The sequence below is a fragment of the Ambystoma mexicanum genome, chromosome 8 (assembly GCF_040938575.1).
Source record: "Ambystoma mexicanum isolate Mex_15411 chromosome 8, UKY_AmexF1_1, whole genome shotgun sequence".
Taxonomy (NCBI): domain Eukaryota; kingdom Metazoa; phylum Chordata; class Amphibia; order Caudata; family Ambystomatidae; genus Ambystoma; species Ambystoma mexicanum.
The window spans coordinates 625,051,399-625,072,506 of record NC_090929.1 but is presented as its reverse complement, the minus strand read 5'-3'; the positions used below and the strand labels follow the sequence as shown (position 1 = coordinate 625,072,506).

The 21,108-nt window shown below is 46.0% G+C and overlaps 1 protein-coding gene across 12 annotated transcripts in view; it reads left to right on the top strand.

Annotated features, from left to right (window-relative positions):
• EIF4G3 (eukaryotic translation initiation factor 4 gamma 3) overlaps nt 1-21,108 on the top strand; it is a 4,880,525-nt gene that overhangs the window by 4,612,012 nt on the left and 247,405 nt on the right. For all 12 annotated transcript variants that reach the window (XM_069610350.1, XM_069610349.1, XM_069610345.1 and 9 more), the window contains 2 exons: nt 4,216-4,314; nt 5,432-5,578. In XM_069610350.1, the coding sequence (XP_069466451.1) occupies nt 4,216-4,314; nt 5,432-5,578 (246 nt within the window). The remainder of the gene's footprint in view (nt 1-4,215; nt 4,315-5,431; nt 5,579-21,108) is intronic.

The window sequence follows — 21,108 nt, the reverse complement described above, 5'->3', positions numbered from 1 at the left end:
CTATAAAAAATTTTGGGCGAACCATTCCTTTAAGGGAAATTGGGCAAAGAGGCCAAAAGATCCCAGTGCTTGTAACGTAATTCTAAGACGGCTGTGCGGCTGCGGTCAATTGTTAGTATGTGAATGCCTTGCCCAGCATCCACAGTATAAGCAAATTAGACCAAGTATAACAATCGAAGTGCGCCACGCACAAAAGATTTCTGCCACAAAGTACAAGTGTACAGTTATTTAATCAATACCATGAACAGCCTGAAACGTGTTTCGAGCGTAGCTCTTCCTCTGAGGCTGTTAGAGTACATACAGTCAAGCATATGTAGAGATTTACACAATAGGTAAGCACATCCATTCAGAAAGCATGGGCCAGGTATTGGTGGGCAACAAGTTGTCAGCATAGTGTGTAATCAGCAAATACACAATTAACAAGCATCAATTGTCATCATTCATAATACAGATTAAAAGAAAACAATTATGCATGTAGCAAAGAGTATTGATGTGCTATTCATAAAAAAGCGATATGTGATACTATGCACATTCTTCATATACTTGAAAACCTTTCACCACCATCTAATGTCACATTGGTCACACTCCATTTTAAAGCTATTGAAAGCATTAACTTCATTTTTCGCCAACAATCTGCATCCTGTCATCTACATATCGAAATGATTAAATAATTGCTTCTTTGTGCCTTGCAGAATAATGTCTTCCTGTTTAACAACACATATTATAAGCAATTATTTGGCATAGCCATGGGTGCTAGCTTTGCACCATCAGTGGCCAACATTTTTATGCACCACTTTGAACAGCTATATGTGTTTGCCAACACTGACTTTATCCAATCAGTATACCTATTGATGATGCTATTTTGATTTGGACAGGTACCGAGGATCATTTATCTCAATTCGTTAACTTTCTCAATGCTAATTGTTGGGGTCTCCAATTTACATATCAGCACAGTACCCGCACCATTTATTTTCTTGACCTTAATATCTCTGTATCTCAGGATGGTTTCCAGACTAAAACATACAGGAAACCCACCTCTGTCAATGCGGTCCTACATTCTTCCAGTTCTCATAAAAACTCGGTGATTAATAATATCCGGAAAGGGGAATACATTCGAGCCTAGAGAAATTGCTCTAGGGATGCTGATTTTGTGGCAGAAAAAGACTTTATTCATGGTCAATTCATAACATGGGGATATAAGTCCCACATACTCACTCAAGCCGAACGTGTAGTGTCGAGTATGAAAAGAGCACACCTGCTAACACCTAAAAATAAATCCAATTGTGCTCAAGGGCGCCCTCACAAAATAAGACTTATTACCCGTTACAACAGTGACAGCAACAGCATCTATGCGATTCTAAAACGTCACTGACATTTACTGCAATTAGATCAAGATTTAGCTAACTTTCTTGAGCCCAACCCTGCTATTACTTTTAGCAGAGCACCGACCCTTAAGAATATCTAATGGCCATCCTTTCTGTCTCAACCATTAAGTGGGGGGACATGGCTTTCACAAGGCAGGATCAAAGGATTCCACAAATGTGGGAGCTGCAATATGTGCATGTATACTTGGGAAACTGAGACTGTTGATTTTGGAATAACTGGCAAACATGTAATCAATGCATTTATTAATTGCAATTCGAAATTCGTAGTGTATTGTATTATTTGTGTTTGTGGTCAAATGTATATTGGCAGCACAATTAGGCCTCTCAAGATCCATATTCGTGAACACTTTTCTACCTTGTCTAAACAAGACTCTAAATATCCACTGGCCAATCATTGACAGACCTGTCATCAAATGGATAATGCCAAGGATATAAGATTTACAGGATTATATCAGGTCTCTTTGCCCAAGAGAGGGGGCAATATGGAACTTAAGCTTAGACAACTTGAAGCGCACCTCATTTGCAAACATAGAATGGTCACCAGAGGCCTTAACTCAGATCATGAGTTTCATGTATTCTTGTGATAGACCTATATTTGATACATATGATGTTGCCTTCCTTCCTCTTTCCTTGACTTTTATGAAGTTTTGTTTGATGTAATTACTACAGTATATCTTTAGTTCTGACAAAATGAATAGTTGACATGCGTTTGCTATCCTTAATAATGTTGCCAGTGATATTTCTGAATTGCGAGGGCTTTTTGCTGTACATTAAGCTTTTTGCTTTATGGAGCTTATACTATTTACAGTTGAGTGGTTAGGCACTCGTGGCGAGTTCTGTGTAAATAACCATGGCCTTGTAATAAATATGTCAATTCAAAGAATTGCTTACATTTACATAATAATCAGAAGTGCAGTGATTCCCCATGGCCGCGGTGACACCGTCGTTCTTCTTTTTTCTTATTATTTGTATGTATTTTTTACCCTTTTTATAATGGTTTTGGTCAATATTGTCTGCTAGCCTAGTATCCAAAGCTCAATAATATTATGAAAAATGTTTTCTTCATTTTTTCTAATTAGCTGGGCTCCGTTGTTGTAATTTACTTTTAACATTGGATTGGGTGCAGTATGACTGCACCCAACACTCCCAAGATGGCGGCGTGAGTGGTTAGCCGTTAGTATTGCAGTAATAGGCTACAGCCTTTAGTTATAGCTGCTTGGAGATGCGGCAGCGCGCTCTCCCTTCGATTCATTTTTCGAGACCGGCAGGTAAGCAGGATGTGTGAACCTGCACACGATCCCTGAATTAATTTAGTGGCTTTAATTGCTAATTATACTATTTTTGAGCTAATTAGGCAATTGCCATTTATTTCATTTTGTCTTTACAATTGTTGCACGTTGGAATTACGGACTGATGCCTTGTTGACACCTAATTTTTACAACTATGCCGGCTCTCCGGGAACGCTGCAGCCCGCAAATATATGTTTAGAATGACAACTACAAGTTAATCAAGGTAACATTACTTTGATTTATTACTTTTAAATACATGTCTCCTCATGGTGGAGAGAATGCTAATTAGTGTATATGTTATTTCTCTTCTAGTTACGCTTTTTTGAGTTCGGTTTTGATTCATTCACTTATCTGTTTGGTAAATGATACTTATTTTCTATTCTTTGCTTGCAAATAGTGTCACATACCGTCTCATGTTGGAATTATTTCGGGTTTTGATCCATACTCATTTTTTATCATTTATTATTTATTATTTTTTATTTCTAATAACCAGTGTTTCAATTTGGAGCAGAATACATGGTAAATATGCAATTTCCTTCTGGCATATGCTATTGAATTAATAACTAGTGGTTATTGAACAGACTTATTCCACGACTCCCTACCTACCAACTTTGCTAACTGCAGGTTTTGTTCTATTTCTCTCTCCTTCGTTGTTTTGGACTACCCTGGTGATATCCCTGATTGGGTAATATGAATATCGCGTATCGCTTTTTTAATGAATGGCACATGAATACTCTTTGCTACATGCATAATTGTTTTCTTTTAATCTGTATTATGAATGATGACAATTGATGCTTGTTAATTGTGTATTTGCTGATTACACACTATGCCGACAACTTGTTGCCCACCAATACCTGGCCCATGCTTTCTGAATGGATGTGCTTAACTATTGTGTACATCTCTACATATGCTTGACTGTATGTACTCTAACAGCCTCAGAGGAAGAGCTACGCTCAAAACACATGTCAGGCTGTTCATGGCATTGATTAAATAACTGTACACTTGTACTTTGTGGCAGAAATCTTTTGTGCGTGGCGCAGTTCGATTGTTATACTTGGTCTAAACAACTTAAAAGTTGCTTAGTTCAAATATTCGGTCCCCAGATTCCTCCTCTTCTCTCATGCGAAGTATCCCAAACATTCATTGCAAACGTTAATATTTCTTTAACGTTATTTATTTAATATATGTGGAATGAACAGAAGATTGCAATAATTTGCATTTGTGGAAGAGATGGTATAGCAGAGCTCTGTTGTTTTATGTTTTAAAATGTCTAAGTGGTCCCCAAAGGGCCTCTTGGATTATCCAAATTGTTACTTTTAATTAATTTTAGCACGTGAGCATCACATTCCACAGATAGGTCAAGTGTCCTTTCTACTAAAACTTTCAAAAATGTGTGCGTTTTCTGTTTTTGCAGCTTCACAAAACCAGATAGCTTCATTTCACCATGCTTGTCTCACATTGCTTCACTTGAACAACACTAGATAAAAAAAAAAAGGCATGTTGAAAATAACAATAATATTTGGAATTCCTTATGATTTCAGAGCCATAAGAAAGTCAGAGCCTTATGGAGGGAAGCTGGCCTGAATTGGAAAGATTTCATACCTGAAGGGGAGGATGAACAGAAATTTATCAGTGAGAAAGTAAGTGAGATTGCGATTGTGGTTGACACACTGCTAATAAGACTGCTGTTGATTGTTGCTGTTTTGGTTATGTGAAGTAGTATGCCACAATTACACTGCAATTAGGTCATGTACAGAACCCATATGTTTTTCTCTGAGAAATCTTTGACTTGTGTTTCCAGCAGTCTAAATGCACTCTACTCTGTAAGCTATATCTGTGCCATAAAACATTAGACCATCTGTTGTTCTGTTGATCAGACATTGTTGAGGCCTTAGGCTGCAACTGATATGCAATAGGCCTTTATTATGTGTTGCTTTTGCATTGTAACCCTTTATTCTTAAGTGCTTATGTTAGATGTGCTGACATCTTAATGCTCCTTTCCTGTTGCTTAACTCTTAAAGTCCTTTCACAGTTAATATTTTTTCCTGAAAGCATTTTGACCTATGATGGTTGAGCTGCGAAAGCCTTTCATGTGTGGTACTTCTCTATAAAAACACCTTTCCTTGTGCAATTACTTCTAAAAGCGGATTTCCTACGGACTGATTTCAGAATACTCGTCACCCTCCAATGTGGACCACTAAAATCTTTTTCTCGTGTGCAATGCTTTCTGAAGGCCATGCTTGTGTGCTGATGAGCTCTTAAATCTGTGTGTGTAATTTAATGACCATGAAAAACACTTGGTTCTGTTTTTCATTCTCTTAAAACTAGTTGTACCTTTAGGGTAACTCAAAAGCCCTTATCTTCATCGTGCTGACCAGACTTTCAAAAGTAATTTCCGTCTGTGCGATAACATATGAAACCCCTTTCCCTTTTGGTGTTGGCCTCCGAAAAGCATTTTTGTGACAAGACTATCTTCTGGAAAGCCTTTTCCTTTTAATGCTGGCTTCTGAAACCATTACCGTTTTTAGATGATTTTTACAAGATCTTTAAGTCTCATTACTCTTGGGAAGAGTTGTGTTTGAAAGTTTCTAGTGGTCAGTGGTGTGTGTATGCCGATGTTTCTTCCAGATTTGATTACTGAAAGGCATTTCTTCTGTTTGTTAAGCTCCAAAGGCATGATGCCTGTGTTACTGTAGATGTTAATAAACTGCAAATCTTGCCTTCTCTGTATAACATCATGGCATTATTCCTTTGCAGAAGTTAGACTTCACTGTGTTGGACTGTTGCAGTTCCTACGATGCACTTTCAAAGAAAGAATTCTCTGCAGAAGAACTGGACAAGCGGTTAGCAAGACTTGTGATTGAAGAGAAAGCCAATGATGAGCAGATCTTCGATTGGGTGGAGGTACAGAAAATCCGATCGTCCTTGAAACTTTTATCTTTATTTAAACATCTTTTTATTGTATTCAATCATTTCAGTGTATAACACAAAGCATTTGAAATTGATATGAGTATAACTTTTCAAATTGTAACCCCACTGTTGCAAGCTAGAACATGTATCTGGTGGCCCCCTTACCTAAGTGAAGTAGTCATTATCAGTTCTTACATGGTATCAAGTATAGGTAACATATTGCCCATTCTGATTCATATAATATTTGATTTAAAGGAAGGGTCATCTCCCTTCCCCTGCAGTTTTTCTTGATGAGTCATCAGTACACCCGCTGCGCACCTTATAGCGATTCATTGTTAGTGTCACAGATGGCTCAAGGAATACTCAGAGTCTCAGTGACAGTTTAAGGGTGCTTTATGAATGATTTTGCAGGGCCCTTGGGCTGTCATGCTCTCTTTCTCTCCCATTATTTCTCGCCCATTTCCTCTTTTACCACCTCTCTCCTCCCTCGCCCCTTCCTCTCCCCTCACCACCTCTTTCCCCTTTGATCCCTTCCCTCTCTACCGCTCACCTCCTCTCTCTCTCTCCATTACCCCTCTCCATCCTTCCCTCCTTCTCTCTCTCAAGCTCATTCTCTCTCTATTCCTCTCGCTCTCTCTCTCCCATATCCCCATCTTACTCTCTCTCCCATCTCCAGAAAGCACCAATCCTTCCCATGTTAGTATGTATAGAATATTTACCCATTATTCTGTCGTCAGTATGTGGGACTATCTAAATGCAAATGCCTTATCTGTCTATCCTCCATCAGATACTTCCTAGACAGACCCTACACCGTGGTTAGTTGTCAAAATGGGAGAATGGGGTGTGCCTTTCAGACACTCTGCCTGATTCCGTCTTCTTCCTATCATGCCCATGTATTCTGCGACTTTTTTGTCTCTGATATTTCCCTCTTACTATTCTCCACCATTCAATACCAGCCGCCTCCACTTCTTCTACTCCCTACTAAGTTCTCCTCTGGTGCTCGATGCGCCCTTCTTAGTAGTTTGGCTGCTAGTACTGGGTTGGCGGAGAGCCTCTCGGCTCTGCCTCTCCTCCATCCCATGCCCTCTAGGTCTTTCGTACATCCTGTTACCTTTTTGGAGATTTCAGGTATGCCACTGGGGCTTCCTAGGAGAGGGGCGTGTCTCTTTGGCTCACCTGGCGTCTTCTCTTCGCCTCTGCGCTGCGCTCTCCTGCAGTGCTTGCCTTAGTCTTCCTGCGTCACCTTTGGGTCTGCTCCAGATGGACCCACAGAGAGCTCCCTCAGCACTGCGCCGGCATCCTCAACTAGTGGTTCCCTCCGGTCAGCCGACAGGATTCAACACGCCCGATCACACCTGCTGCCTCTCCCAGCTGGACTTGACAAAGTCTTCAGTCCTTCTCTTCTTATACAATGATGCCAGTTCCACCTAGGCGGATTGTCAAAGTCCTTTGTTGCTCTTGATGGATTGATCTTTATGCATCTTCGGGGCCATCTCGTACCAGTACTAGCACAGTAAGTAATCTTCATGTCTCCTGTGCTATTCGTCCTGGTACTTTCTGTTGTGGTTGTTTCTCCTACACTACAGAAATACATGGATATACTCTCAAGGAAGTTGTTTGGCATGGAAGGTGTGGTTAGGGAAGGTCCTCCCACATTATACCACCACTAGGGAGACTATTGGGTAGCAGTCGCACCTCCCCAGCCTCATGGCAAAGCGCTTTCTCCTGTGGAGAAGTGAAGATAACTTGCGTATTGTCACACACACTACTGCTCCCTCGTCCACATGAATACATTTCTAGCCCATCATCTTCTCAGACACCCCTTTCACACACTCATCCACTTCACAGTCACTCGATACATTTCCTCTCTTGTACTGCACATGTATAGCTGGCACTTGGTCAAGGGATAGAAATTGGGGACCTCTTAACTGCCACAGTTCCCCTCTGGGGTAGAATTGGCTGTGGACCGCTTCTTGGTAGACCTCCCCACCCCAAGCTAGGAGGGAATCCTATTCCTTCTTGACAAGGTCATATTACTGACCTTATCACATTAGTATGTTTTCTACGGCGCACTTCTCACTGTTACCCATCCTTGTTCGCCATGGCAATTTTGTGGTAACGAACAGTCGCAAATGGTTGCGCTAACATCATCTGCTCCTACTGTACAATTGGGAGGGAAATTCCACCTGTGACACCTGCAGCCTCCAGGGAAGAACAAACTATTACTTAATATACTGTCACAGAGGCCTAAACATTCTCAGACCATTTTTCTGTGCTTTATTTACATTCTAAAAAACTGATCTGGGAAGACTAGGATGGTTGAAATTAAAAGGGTCCCGAAGGGCTCTATTGGTTACTTTTTTGATAACCTAGAGCTGTATCTTGCTCTGAAGCCCTACACTGCCCTAAACTGCTGATTCTCTGTCATTTGAAGGTTTGGTGTAACGTCTCTGACAACCCAGACTGTCTTAAATTGAATGAAATGCTTTTGTCACACAGTGTATTACTACTTGCAGCATCTGCTACTTTAGGCAAATACACTGGATGCGTCTAAGCACCAACTTGTCCTTAAAGGTTGTAAGCCACCAGAGCTTCTTGATAGGCGGGTAGAACCTGGTGAGGCCCGCCAGATGTCTTTTAACCACCGGGTTGGAGGATGAGAAAACATCCTCCTCCGAGTTCCAGTAGGCTACAATGGACGCCAGATAGTTGCTACATGTTTCTATTTGCACCCCCGAGTAAGCAAGGTGTGCTCAGAAGGATAGTACATTGTCCAACATGCAAGTAAGTAGATCAACCTCCTTTGATTTTTGCCCAGTGGCAAACCCTAGTCCTCTTGCTTTTGTACTGGCTCCTAGTAGCATGGCTCCTAGTGCCCTGTATGATATCTAGGTTAGTCTGCGACAGACGCAGATGCTTTAGTGTGACCTGTTCAAGAATGACACTGCAAGGGCTAACTTCTGCGGGGCGGGGCGGGGTGGATGACCGTGCCCCCCCACTGCGATAGTAGATGAGCTGGGCCCAGCGGAAGGTGCATTGGTGACTGGTCCAAAGGGCTGACCAACTCCAAGAACCATGGCCTCGCCGGCCACCAAGGAGCTATCACAATGATACTGAGGTGCTGGGACTCCCTTATCTTATCACCCTGTGTACCACGGGAGTGGGAGGGAAGGCATATGTGTTTATGTTGTTCCACTAGTCTGTAACGCATCGCCGAGAGAGCCTCGGCCCTATCCCTGCCAGGAAGCGAACTGAGGGCACCTCCTGTTGTACCAGGTGAAAAAGAGGGTACCAAAAAAAGGACAAACAGTATGGGACAAAGTACTAAAGCAAAACAGAGAGGGTTAGTGATTGAGGAAGCTTGGATGCATGAAACTCCAATAAGTATGAAATGTGAATAATCTGTTTGGAAAGGAGAGTTTACTTTAGGGGAGATTAATATAAGCCCCAATTTAATAAAGGTTCCAAAGGTCCTGTCACCTACAGTCATACATTTGTAGTATAACTGCCAGAGATTGAGCAACATGACATCTGAGCTCTGCAGATTTGCTCCATGAGCTTTACTTCCCCATCCCTCAGTGAGTCTTTTGAAGTTTTGTTCCAGTTACGGTGTAAAGGAAAGCTCTCCTAGAAGATGGTCCCAATTTTCTTCTTGGGCACTGAGAAACCTGAAGGTGTCTCACCAGCTAGTACAGACGGGTCAGTCATCCAGGTGGCCAGGACACGGCCATCGCCTTTGGATCCAGTTCCTGGGGCTGGACCAGTGCGGGAGGATCACCTGGGTGAGGGGTCTTCAGGGAGTGGGACACCGGATGGCGGAGTGTGGCTGCAGAGTGTCTTGCAGTCTGTGCCCTGTTTCAAGTCTGTTTGCCATTGCCTTTGCCTTCGTTCTGGGAGGAGGAGCCTGCACTATTACAAAATCTCATTCATTCCACGGAGCGGGCCGCGGAATGTGGCTGCAATGTCTTGCAGTCTGTGCAGTTCGTGAGGAGAGTGAGACTGTAGCATTGCTTTGCCTCCCACCCTCATAAGGTAATACAAGACTTTGGTTTTCACTCTATGCTGGGTTTCCACTACATCCATTCCCTGCTATTTTTTGACCGCATCCTGGAAGTGGGCAAACTGCAAAATGTAACTAACACGCCTGTACTGGGATTGGCACTGTGTCAGCCGGCTGTTTGAACTCTCACTAGTTTTATCTAAAAACGTACTTCTCTCATAGCCTACCCAATGGACTATTACAGCCATTGAGGGGCATGTTGGGATGTTGGGAGCGTTTGTTTTCCGCAGTGGTTGCAGTTTGGCTAGGTTTTCGTTTTGGAATTCTATTATTGCATTTTAAACTCTATCTCCATTGCTATCCACACGGTGAGGGCTGTTCATAGTTGCAGTCTGCAGTCTGTGTCACGCCATGCCACACATCCCTGCTATCCAGTGGATATACAAGAATCTATAGTTGCTCTAACCTGACTGCAGGAACTGAACTCTGAGAAAATTGTTTACACAGAAATACCATACTGACCTGTACCCCTACGGAGCAACTATTCTCGTACATGTTTAAAAGTTAAGACATTGCAGAGTGATTGTTCTTGTGGATTTGTTTGTGCTCGGGATCCACAAGATATACAGTGCTGTGGTACAGCTTGCCCTATTAATCAATTAGCTGATCATTCTTGCACCGAGCTGGGACTGCAGGCCTAGGGCCTATGACCCGTGCTGGTCTTATAGCTAGCAGCTAGAAGGTTTGCATGTGGGAGTTTTTGCTGTGCATAGCTTACTGTATCAACTATTCATACCTCTTATCCGGGTGGGGACTGGGAGCCTAGGGCCTTTGACCCGCACCAGGGTTTTGTTCTTTTAACAACCAGCAGCTACGGTTGTATGCTTAATTTTTACAGGCAGTCTCTGCTGTGTTTCTAACGGGGCGGCAACTGTGGGCCTTTTCTCTGCCCTTGAGCCGCTCCTGTTTGTTATATTATTATAACACAAGTGCTTGTAATTTGACTAAACTGTCTTTGTGTATTGAGCTGTTATAGTCAATTGTTTAGCGTATGCACAGTGTAACTCTATTGGGGAGCCGGACAGTGACTGCAGGCTTTTAGCCATTCTGGCCCTTTTTTGACCACTTGCGAATAGCAGATTTAGTGGATATTTATGATTCCACAAGATACCGTAGTATGCTGCATAACATACAGCTACCAGCTCTATACAGGGCTTTCGAAAGGGATTGTGTCCTCCGACGCATTCCTTATCTATGATATTTGTATCTCCAGCTTGCTGGCCTCGGAAAAAAAAATTCCCAATAGTGGGCGCTGTGCGTCGACATCCGTCGAGTAGGTGTTCCTCGACAGCCACCGTATCGACGCCGACGTCATCATGCCTATAAATGGCCACGCGCAGCGTCCGTTGCTCAGTTCCGTTTTTCCGCGCTTCGTGTGCCTCGGAATACCGTTGCTCAGTTCGTCAGTCAAAATATATTCATATTTCCTCGAGAAAACCGACTCGTACTCGATGGCTTCCTCCTCCGACCCGACGACTCCTCGGTCCGGTTTCAAAAAATGCTGAGACTGTGGGAAGAAAATGTCGTTGACGGATCCTCACAGGATCTGTTTGTGGTGTCTGGGAATCGAACACCAGTGTTCGGAGTGTGAGGAATGCCTATCCATGACGGCGAAAGCCTTGAAGGAGCGTAAGGGGAAGCTCGAGAGAGGTAAGTCAGTTTTAACTTCCTCGAAAGTTTCCGCGGTAGAGTCGAGACATTCGTCTCCTCACCGTCGAAAACATTCTCGGTCTAGGTCTCGAAGTGGCTCCCACCACTCGTCGAGGTCTAGACACTCGAAAAAGAGACGTACAAGATCTCCTTTGTTGTTGTCTTCTAGTTCCCCTGAAAGAGTAAATTGCCCCACAAAACACAGCTCTCAGGCTGAGTGGGAGGAATTCAGAAAAAAGATACTAAGCATCTTCGAGAAAGCGGCCTCGACCCCCTCGAAGTCAGCTGAGGGTGATACCCCGGGTGAAAAGCCCAAAAAATCTAAACGCCGCGAGTCAAAGCACCCGGCGAAAGAGTCGACCCGAAAGCACCATGAGCCATCGGGAAGTAAAGCATCTTCGACGCCATCGTGGAAAGCCCCTTCGAAGCATAGATCGGCGCCATCAACACCGTTATCGAAGGGTTCTTCGACGCATCTGTCGATCGAGTCGCCGTCGACATCGACGCCGATAAAAGAAAAACCCACGGCTACTCCACAGCCAACGGTTACACCGAGAGCCTCCGACACGACATCGAGAATGTCCTCGACATCCTCGAGCAGGATTCCGATCCTCTCGAGTTCTTCGAGGCCTCTTCCAGTTTTCTCGACGCCTTTGTCGGCGCCTTCGAGGATTTTTACATCGGCGTCGACATCAACCTTTTCAAGGCCACTGATGATGGCTCCCTCTGCTTTAGAGATGGGTTTTATACCATTTCACAGGCCAGAGCATCCCCCCTTAACTTCAATTTATGAAGAAAGGGAAGATTCTGATCAAGAAAGGCCTTTTGGGCTGCAGAGGACCACATCACCTGAACCAGAGACTTTTGCCTCTGAGGAAAGAAGGTTGAAAGACCTTCAGAATGCATTACAGGAAGCAAGTGGCCTAGACACTTCCCCAGAAGTGGAACTTGTCAATCCAGACCCAGGGGAACATGCTGAAACCCCTTATAGAACCCTAATGTCAAGAATTATGGAGTTCATGGGTTGGTCTGCGCCTTCACCTGTTTTTCAACAGGATGACCTCACAGATATTCTGGATAAAGGTCCACAGGAGGATCCTGTGGTTCCCTTTCATTCTGCTTTACAAAGAAAGATTTTAACTAACTGGGAAACTCCTGAAGTTGTCCCTGCGCTTAACAAGAAGTTGTCAGCGAAATATAGGGTATCTGCTGCTGACCCTGAATACCTATCTAAGCACCCTACTCCAGAGAGTCTGGTGGTCCAGGCTGCAACTTCATCAGGCAGTACATCTGCATACCCCACTGCTCCACAGGATAGGGATGATAAAAAATATGATGCCATGGCTAAGAAAGTCTTCTCGGCCTGTAGCATGGCTTAAAATCTATTAATGCAACTTGTACGCTCGCTAGGTTCAGCCACACTCTTTGGGAGTGTGCTTCATCAGCAGCTGACTGCCTCCAGAAAGGAGAAGAAAGGGACGCATTTTTAAATATCATCAGAGATGGTAAAGATGCAATGTGTGAGTCCCTTCAAACTGCCATTGATTCTGCTGACAGTATCAGCAGGGCCATGGCGGCAAGTACCACAATCCGCAGGCTTGCGTGGTTGAGAAAGTCCGGCTTTGCTTCTGACGTACAGGCCAGACTTTTAAATATGCCCTTTGACGGCTCTTCCCTGTTTGGTAAAAAGGCGGATGACAGTTTGGAAAAACTGCAAACATCTAAAGCAGCAGCCAAGTCACTAGGAGCTGCAATCCGCCAAACTAATTTTCGTCCCTCAGTATCCTCTTGGAGAGGAAGGTCCTTTTGCTATTATTCCTCATATGGAAGAGGCAAAGGACGGCCGGCTCAAAGAGGCCAAGGAAAATGTACCTGTGGTGGACGGGGTAGAGGAAAGAAAGCCGCATCAGCAGGAGCAGTAGCCGCTTTACCTTCGGCAACTGCATCAGCAGCTCCCAAACCACTCTGAGGTCTCCCATCACAAGACACCTGTAGGGGGAAGGTTAACTCACCATCTGACGGAATGGCAGGCTATTACGTCAGATGCTTGGGCATTGGAGACAGTTGCCCAAGGTTACTGCCTGCCTTTTCTACGCATCCCTCAGAGCCATCCACCGGGGAACAGCTCTCTGAAAGTGCCGGATCCGCTCCTCTTGCAGGAAATTGTAGACCTGCTAGAAAAAGGTGCCATAGAACCGGTACCTGTAGCGGACAGGAACAAGGGCTGGTACTCCCCCTACTTTCTCATACCAAAGAAAGACGGAGGACTGAGACCCATCCTGGACTTACGAGAATTGAACAAGTTCCTCAGGAAGGACAAGTTCAAGATGGTAACTCTCTCTCAGATCATTCAGGCCCTCCAGCTTCAGGACTGGTTGGTATCTCTGGACCTGCAGGATGCTTATTTCCATGTGCCAATCCATCCCAAGCACAGGAAGTACCTGAGGTTCGCATTTGGCAACTCTCATTATCAATTTCGAGTTCTGCCATTTGGGCTGACCTCCGCCCCAAGGGTCTTCACCAAGCTAATGTTGGTTGTGGCTGCAAGTCTAAGGAGGGAAGGGATTCACGTCTACCCTTACCTGGACGATTGGTTGATCAGAGCAGTTTCTTCGCAACAAGCTAGGATCCAACTAAATTATGTCTGCCACTTCCTTCACAAGCTTGGCTTCTCCCACAATTTAAAGAAGTCACAGATGATACCATCACAGAGACTCCAGTTCATTGGAGCAGTCCTGGACACGTCCCTGGGAAAAGCCTCACCACCAGAGGTGAGGGCTCAAGATATTCTGCAGATGGTCACCAGGTTTCAAAATGCCCAACGTCTCCCAGCCTACGACTTTTTGAGGTTGCTAGGCCTCATGGCATCCTGCATATCCCTTGTGCCAGAGGCTCGCCTGAGAATGAGATCCCTTCAGTGGGCACTGAGGGCTCAGTGGTCACAATCCCTAGGGAGGATGACAGATCTCCTCCGGATTCAGGACAAGGTAGCCCACGACCTTCAATGGTGGGCCTATCCAGAGAACATCTTGAAAGGAGAACTGTTTTGGCAACCATGGCCGGAGATAACAGTAGTCACAGACGCCTCACTCACGGGGTGGGGAGCCCATGCCAATGACTTGACCATCAGCGGTCGTTGGTCTCCATCAGAGTCCAGACTACACATCAACCTGTTGGAGCTGAGAGCCATCAGACTGGCACTGAAGGCTTTTCTGCCGTCTGTACGGGGGAGAAACGTCCTGATAATGACGGACAATACAGTGGCCATGGACTACCTCAACAAAAGAGGAGACGTAGGGTCACTGCCACTGTGGAGAGAGGCGATGCAGCTCTGGTTTTTGGCAATTCAGGAAGGAATCTCTCTATCGGCAATTCACCTAGCCGGAGAGAAGAACTTGACAGCGGACGCTCTGAGCAGGCAGAGCACAGTCTCCCACGAGTGGGAGATAGCTCAGGAAGTCCTTCAAGAGATCTCCGCCCTTTGGGGAACCCCTCAAGTGGATCTGTTCGCCACCATTATCAACAGGAAGTGCGACAGATTTTGCTCAAGGGAATTTCCCCCGAGAGGAGCTCTAGGAGTGGGTTCGTAGTGGACTGGGAGTTCCCACTTCTGTACGAGTTTCTTCCGGTCCCTGTCATTCCTCAAATGATCAGGAGGTTGAGAAGGTTTCGGAAGACCATGATCCTAATTGCCCTGGATTGGGCCAGGAGAACGTGGTACCCGGACCTTCTGGACATGTCCATCCATCCTCCAATTCGTCTACCGTACAGAGAGGATCTTCTCTCTTAGAAGGGAGGTCAGGTTCTCCATCCAGCCATCAAGACCCTCAACCTTCACGCTTGGTATCTGAAAGGTTGAGGTACAAGGATTGGGACCTTCCAGATGACGTCATGGAGGTGTTGCTTTCGGCCAGAAGGCCAGCGACTAAAACTCTATACCGCTGCCGTTGGAATAAATTTTGCAGCCGGTGCAGAGAAAAGAATATCGTACCCTTTTCATGTGGTACACCTGCAGTGTTATCCTTCTTACTTTATTTGGCAAATTCAGGCTTTCAAGTTGGCACTATTAAGGGCTATCTCGCAGCGCTATCAATCTTTAAGCGCACTGCAGAGGAGCCATCGTATTTCAAAATTCCATTGGTAAACAGTACCTGAAAGGTCTAACTAATGTTTACCCTCCAAGACCATTCCAAGTTCCCTTATGGGACTTAAATCTAGTTTTAAACTTCCTAAAGGGTGCTCAATTTGAACCACTCCACTCTTGTTCATTGAAGTTTCTCACCCTCAAAACTGTTTTATTGGTAGCATTAACATCTGCTAGAAGGGTTAGCGAGATACAAGCCCTATCTTGTAAACCTCCTCATACAATTTTTCACAAGGACAAAGTCGTTCTACAGGTGAAGCCTAACTTCCTCCCAAAGGTAGTTTCTGAATTTCACATTACTCAGAAGATTACTTTACCTTCATTCTATCCTCCTCCCCATCCGGGGAAAGAGGAAGAGAGACTACACAGGCTGGACCCTAAGCGAGCCTTGAGTTTTTATATCAGTAGACTTGCTAAAATTAGACAAGCAGACCAACTCTTTGTAGGTTACGCAGGACATAAATTGGTATTACCAATAACCAAACAAACCATCTCCAGATTAATTATTTTAGCCATTCTGGAATGCTACAAACTGGCAGGGAAAGAGCCCCCTCGAAATCTAAGGGCTCATTCGACCAGGGGTATCGCAGCCTCCTCAGCTCTTCAAAGAGGGGTACCAATTAGAGACATATGTGCGGCTACCACATGGTCGTCCGCACATACCTTTACCAAATTTTATAGCCTGGATTCCTCCTCTAGTCAAGAGACTAGATTTGGCAAAGCTGTGTTACACTCTGTTCATTCTTAAAGAGTAATATGGCATCTCTTACTCCCGCCTCCAATCACATACCACTGCTATGGGAGTCTATCATAGATAAAGAATACATCGGAGGACACAATCCCTTCGAAGAACAAGTTACTCCTTACCTGGTAAAGTTCTTTCGATGGGATGTTCCTCCGACGTATTCCTTATCGCCCCTCCCATCCATCCCCGCAGTAACATTTCCCTTGTGGTTGCAGCTTACGCTCCTTCAAGGGTAGTAACCATTCATGCAATAACTACCTTACTCTACAAAACGGAACTGAGCAACGGATGCTGCGCGAGGCCATTTATAGGCATGATGACGACGGCGTCGATACGGTGGCTGTCGAGGAACACCTACTCGACGGACGTCGACGCACAGCGCCCTCTACTGGGAAACAAAATATTTCCGAGGCCAGCAAGCTGGAGATACAAATAGCATAGATAAGGACTACGTCGGAGGAACATCCCATCGAAAGAACGTTACCAGGTAAGGAGTAACTTGTTCTTCTATTACGCACCTTGGAAATGCTGACACTTAGGAGTGGCTTTGGACAGGGTGGTGATAGAAGAGGGGGGACGCTACTCTACTCTCAACCGACCAGCAAATAACAAATAACCAAGGGCTATGAGGGGGGATCCACTGACCTATTCCCATCAAATATGGAAAGAACCCTTGTGGATGGGGCAGTTATGGAATTGACAGATGTGGAGTGTCTAAGTGGATGTGTGTCATCATCCCCTATATTAGTCTCGAGGAAGGTGGTGAGATGTCCTGCTTCGTCATGCTTCGACTCCTCAACACCCAGGCCCAACCAAAAAAGCCACAGGCCCTACTGGTGAAAACCATCGCCTGCTTCTACCTAAAAATAAGGGCTCTTGTGGTTTGCTAAAAGATTCAATTGTTTCTTCCCCCCCGCTTCCACATCCTCTGTACCAAATGTGTTTGTGTTTGGTAAAATGGTAAAACTTGTGGTGATTAACCACTGAGATCTCAAAGACTGATTGAGATTGGGGGATCTGCAGCTAACCTGAGTTTGGGGGTAGGGAGCGGGGTGAATGATGAAGCACATGTAATGGAACGGGAGAGTTTCTGTATTGAAAATGTATTCCACATTGCAGCAGCAGCAACTAAGGAGCTATTGAAGGATATTATTGAGCTGGATATGGCTTCTATTTTGGAAGAGTCGTCTATTATAAGGAATCACAGGTGGTTGTCTAATGCTGGTAATTTGGAGGGGTCACATTTTGTCTCTAGTTTTGGAGGTGGGGTGCAAGGGGATCAATCCACTAATCCCAATTGAGGTGTGCCTCTTGAGAGGGGGGTTCTCTAAACAAAGAGGCTGGACAAGTGGCACATATATCTGAACTGGGGATGGCTAGGGCTGATGATAAGAACATGGCACATGGTGTCCTGCCTAATTCATATATTTTTTTTTAACATTTCTTTATTGATTTTATTATATAAACATAACAAATGCTAAACCAAGAGCAACCAAGAACATTCCCCTCCCCCTCCCGCCCCCCAACCCCAGTCGTAGCGTGCGTGAGAGTTACCATTTGAGGACCCTCGTCCACCTCCTCAACATTGGAAGTCCAGCAACTTTAGTCTTTGTGGGCACCATTGCTCCCCGAACTCCCCCAATGTTTCACCCCAATCGGCAGCAAAGCTTTCCAGCCTCCCCTCCGTTGCGTACGTGGCCCATTCCAAAGAAACAATATCCCACATTTTCCTAAGCCAGTCCTGTTCTACGGGAATCACCGGGCTTTTCCATTTTTGAGCAATAAGCCCCATTGCCGCCAGGGTGCAGACCATTTTCACCTTATGATTCCCCGGGCTCCACTCCACCTCACCCTTTCCTTTTTTCCCCAGCAAGATCTCACGAGGGTCTTGGCCACCCCCCGTCCCCAAAACCATGGACTGGGCATGCACAACACCGCTCTAGAAGGGTCTGATACGCGGGCAATCCCACCATATATGTACCGCCGTACCCGTCTCCCAGCATCCCCTCCAGCAAGCCTCAGAAGTCCCTGGGTACATGGCATGCAACCGGGCGGGGGTGTACTGCCATCCATAAATATATTTGTACCAGGCTTCCTGTAGCTGAGAAGCCCGGGCTACTTTTGGAATCGACCTCCATAGCCTCACCCAGTCGTCCCACTCCATCCCCGCCCCGACCCGTCGTTCCCACTCCTTCATGTACGGCCAAATATCCTTGGGAGTCGCACTCTCCAATAGCTTATATAGTTCCGAGATGAGACCTCTGGAGCCATCGTGGGTCATCAGATAGCGCTCGAAGTGTGTCAGCTCACATGTTGCTGCCTCCCTGATGTCCCTTGACAAGACCCAATGTCTAAGTTGAAAATATCTAAACCTTTTCCCCTCGCCCACCCCAAAGTCCAGCTTGCATTCCTCAAAGGACTTCACCTCCTGTGCCCGAAACATATCTCTAAGGATCCTACATCCCCCCTCATCCCACGCTTGGAACACTCCTCTCTCCAACCCCGGTGTGAAGTCCTTATTATTGAATATCGGAGTGAACGGGGAAGGGAATGTCGAAATCCCCCTCTTCACAACTGCCCTGTCCCAGGTGTCTACCATACCCTTCGTAATGTCGCTCAAGTATACATGAGGAGGCCTCAACTCCCGAGAGAGCCAAAGTACTTCACCCAGGTGGTGTTGGACAGTTGCTCTATCCATTTTCACCCAATGCTTCTCGTAGCAAACCATTCTCTGATCACCCGAAGAAGTGCCGCCTCATGATACTGCCTAAAGTCCGGTAAACCCAGACCCCCACGTCCTCTGGACGCTGTAAGAAGACGCCAGGAGACGCGTGGCCTCTCCCCCCCCATACAAATTGTTTGGCCACTCGGTCCAATTCCCTGAAGAAACCCACGGTGACAGAAAGAGGAATTGCCTGGAACAGATAAAGTATGCGGGGGAGGATCACCATTTTTAATACTGCCCCCCGCCCAAGCCACGAAATTCTGAGGTTACCCCACCTGTTGAGATCCTTCTTGATTGACTTTAACATGGGAGGGTAATTTGCGCCATACCAGCCACCTAAGGATGGGGTCACCCGGACCCCCAAATACTGTAACCGGCCAGGGCTCCACTTGAACGGGGAGAGTGCCTTCAATTCCTTAGCTTCATTCTCCCCTAAAGAAAGATTAATCAATTCAGACTTTTGCCAATTAATCTGCAGCCCCGACACCTCCCCAAATTTGGTCAGCACTTCCATACATGCCCTGACTGAGTCCTTAGGCTGCATTAACATGAGAAGCATGTCATCCGCGAAAGCCGCGACCTTGTGCTGATATCCCCCAAATGGTACTCCCCGAATTCTGTCCATCTCCCTTATAGCTATCAACAGGGGCACTAAGTATATAGCGAAAAGCAAGGGAGACAGAGGGCATCCCTGTTTAGTTCCCCGCCGAAGCCTAATCAAATGCGATACCTCCCCATTAACTAGGATCCGTGAGCTAGGATTGTTATAATTCGCCGCGACCTTATTGATAAAGTCGGATCCTAGGCTGATCGATTCCTTGACTAGGAATAGAAACGACCACTCCACCCGACTACGTGATCCACCCGTCTAATATTATCGGCCGTCTGCCTCCCAGCCACAAATCCTGTCTGATCCTGGTGGATCAGCGAGGGCAGAAGTTTTTCCAGCCGCTTCGCTATTATTTTAGTATAAATTTTCGCCTCCGTATTTATGAGGGCAATGGGCCGGTACGATGTACATTCCTCCGGGTCCTTCCCTACCTTGTGTATGAGTGTTATCTTAGCCTCCTCCATCGATGGGGTTATACCACCCATCGACCCGAATGAATTGTATAATTGTGTTAGGTATGGGACCAATAGATGGGAGTAGGTCTTGTAGAACAACGCCGGGTAACCGTCAGGACCCGGGGCCTTTCTGCGGGGGAGGGCCGCTATAGTGCCTCTAACCTCAGCCTCCGTAATGTCTTGGCCTAGCTCGCTCCTCTCAGCCCCGGATATCCGTGGAAGGGGGAGAGTCCTGAGAAACTCCCTCTGCGGGCCCAATGCCGCATTTTGCGAGGAGTATAATTCTGAATAGAACTCCGCCAGCCTCTCCTTAATCTCCTCCGTCCGCGTAAGCCGCACTCCCCTCTTATCCCTCAAGGCCGTGATGATATTCCGTTCCCTATCCCCCCTCAGTAATCTCGCCAAGAATGAGTCCGCTGTGTTAGCCTTCATGTAAAATTTTTGTCTGACTCGAAGCAGAGCCACTTCTGCCTTTTTAGTCCGCAAGATTCGCAACTGGCCCTCTGCCTCCCTATACTCCTTGTACACCTTTCTAGTGGGGTTCGCCTCTACGCGCCTTCTGGCGGCCTCGACTTCCTCTTCCAGCTGTGCCTCCAGTCTCCTCAATAACCTTGTTCTCTCCGCTTGCAGGGCAATCAACTCCCCCCTCAGAGGCGCCTTAAAGGCATCCCACCTGATTCCCAGGCTCGTATCGACGCTGTTGTTCCGCTGAAAGAAATCCTGTATTTTACCCTCTATCTCCTCCCTCATTATTCGATCCCTCAGGAGCGTCTACGGGAATTTCCAGCACCATAACCCTGACCTGCGCCCCCCCAGTCGGAGGTCCATTCGGACAACCTTGTGATCCGCAATCCCCATGGGACCTACCTCCACTGACTCCACCCCTCCGATCAGGCTTGCCGAAACCCAAATGTAATTGATTCGTGACTGTGATCTATGTACCTCAGAAAGAAAGGTGAATCCCTCCTCCTCTTCCCCTCAGCGCCCTCCATACATCTCTCAGCCCCGCTTCCTCCCAACGTACCTTTAGTTGGGGCGACGCTACTGCTCCACCACTCCCCCTCCCCAGCTGCGTGCGGTCCCCGCTCCTTTCCCAGGCTATATTGAGATCCCCCATTAAGACCACCTGCCTCTC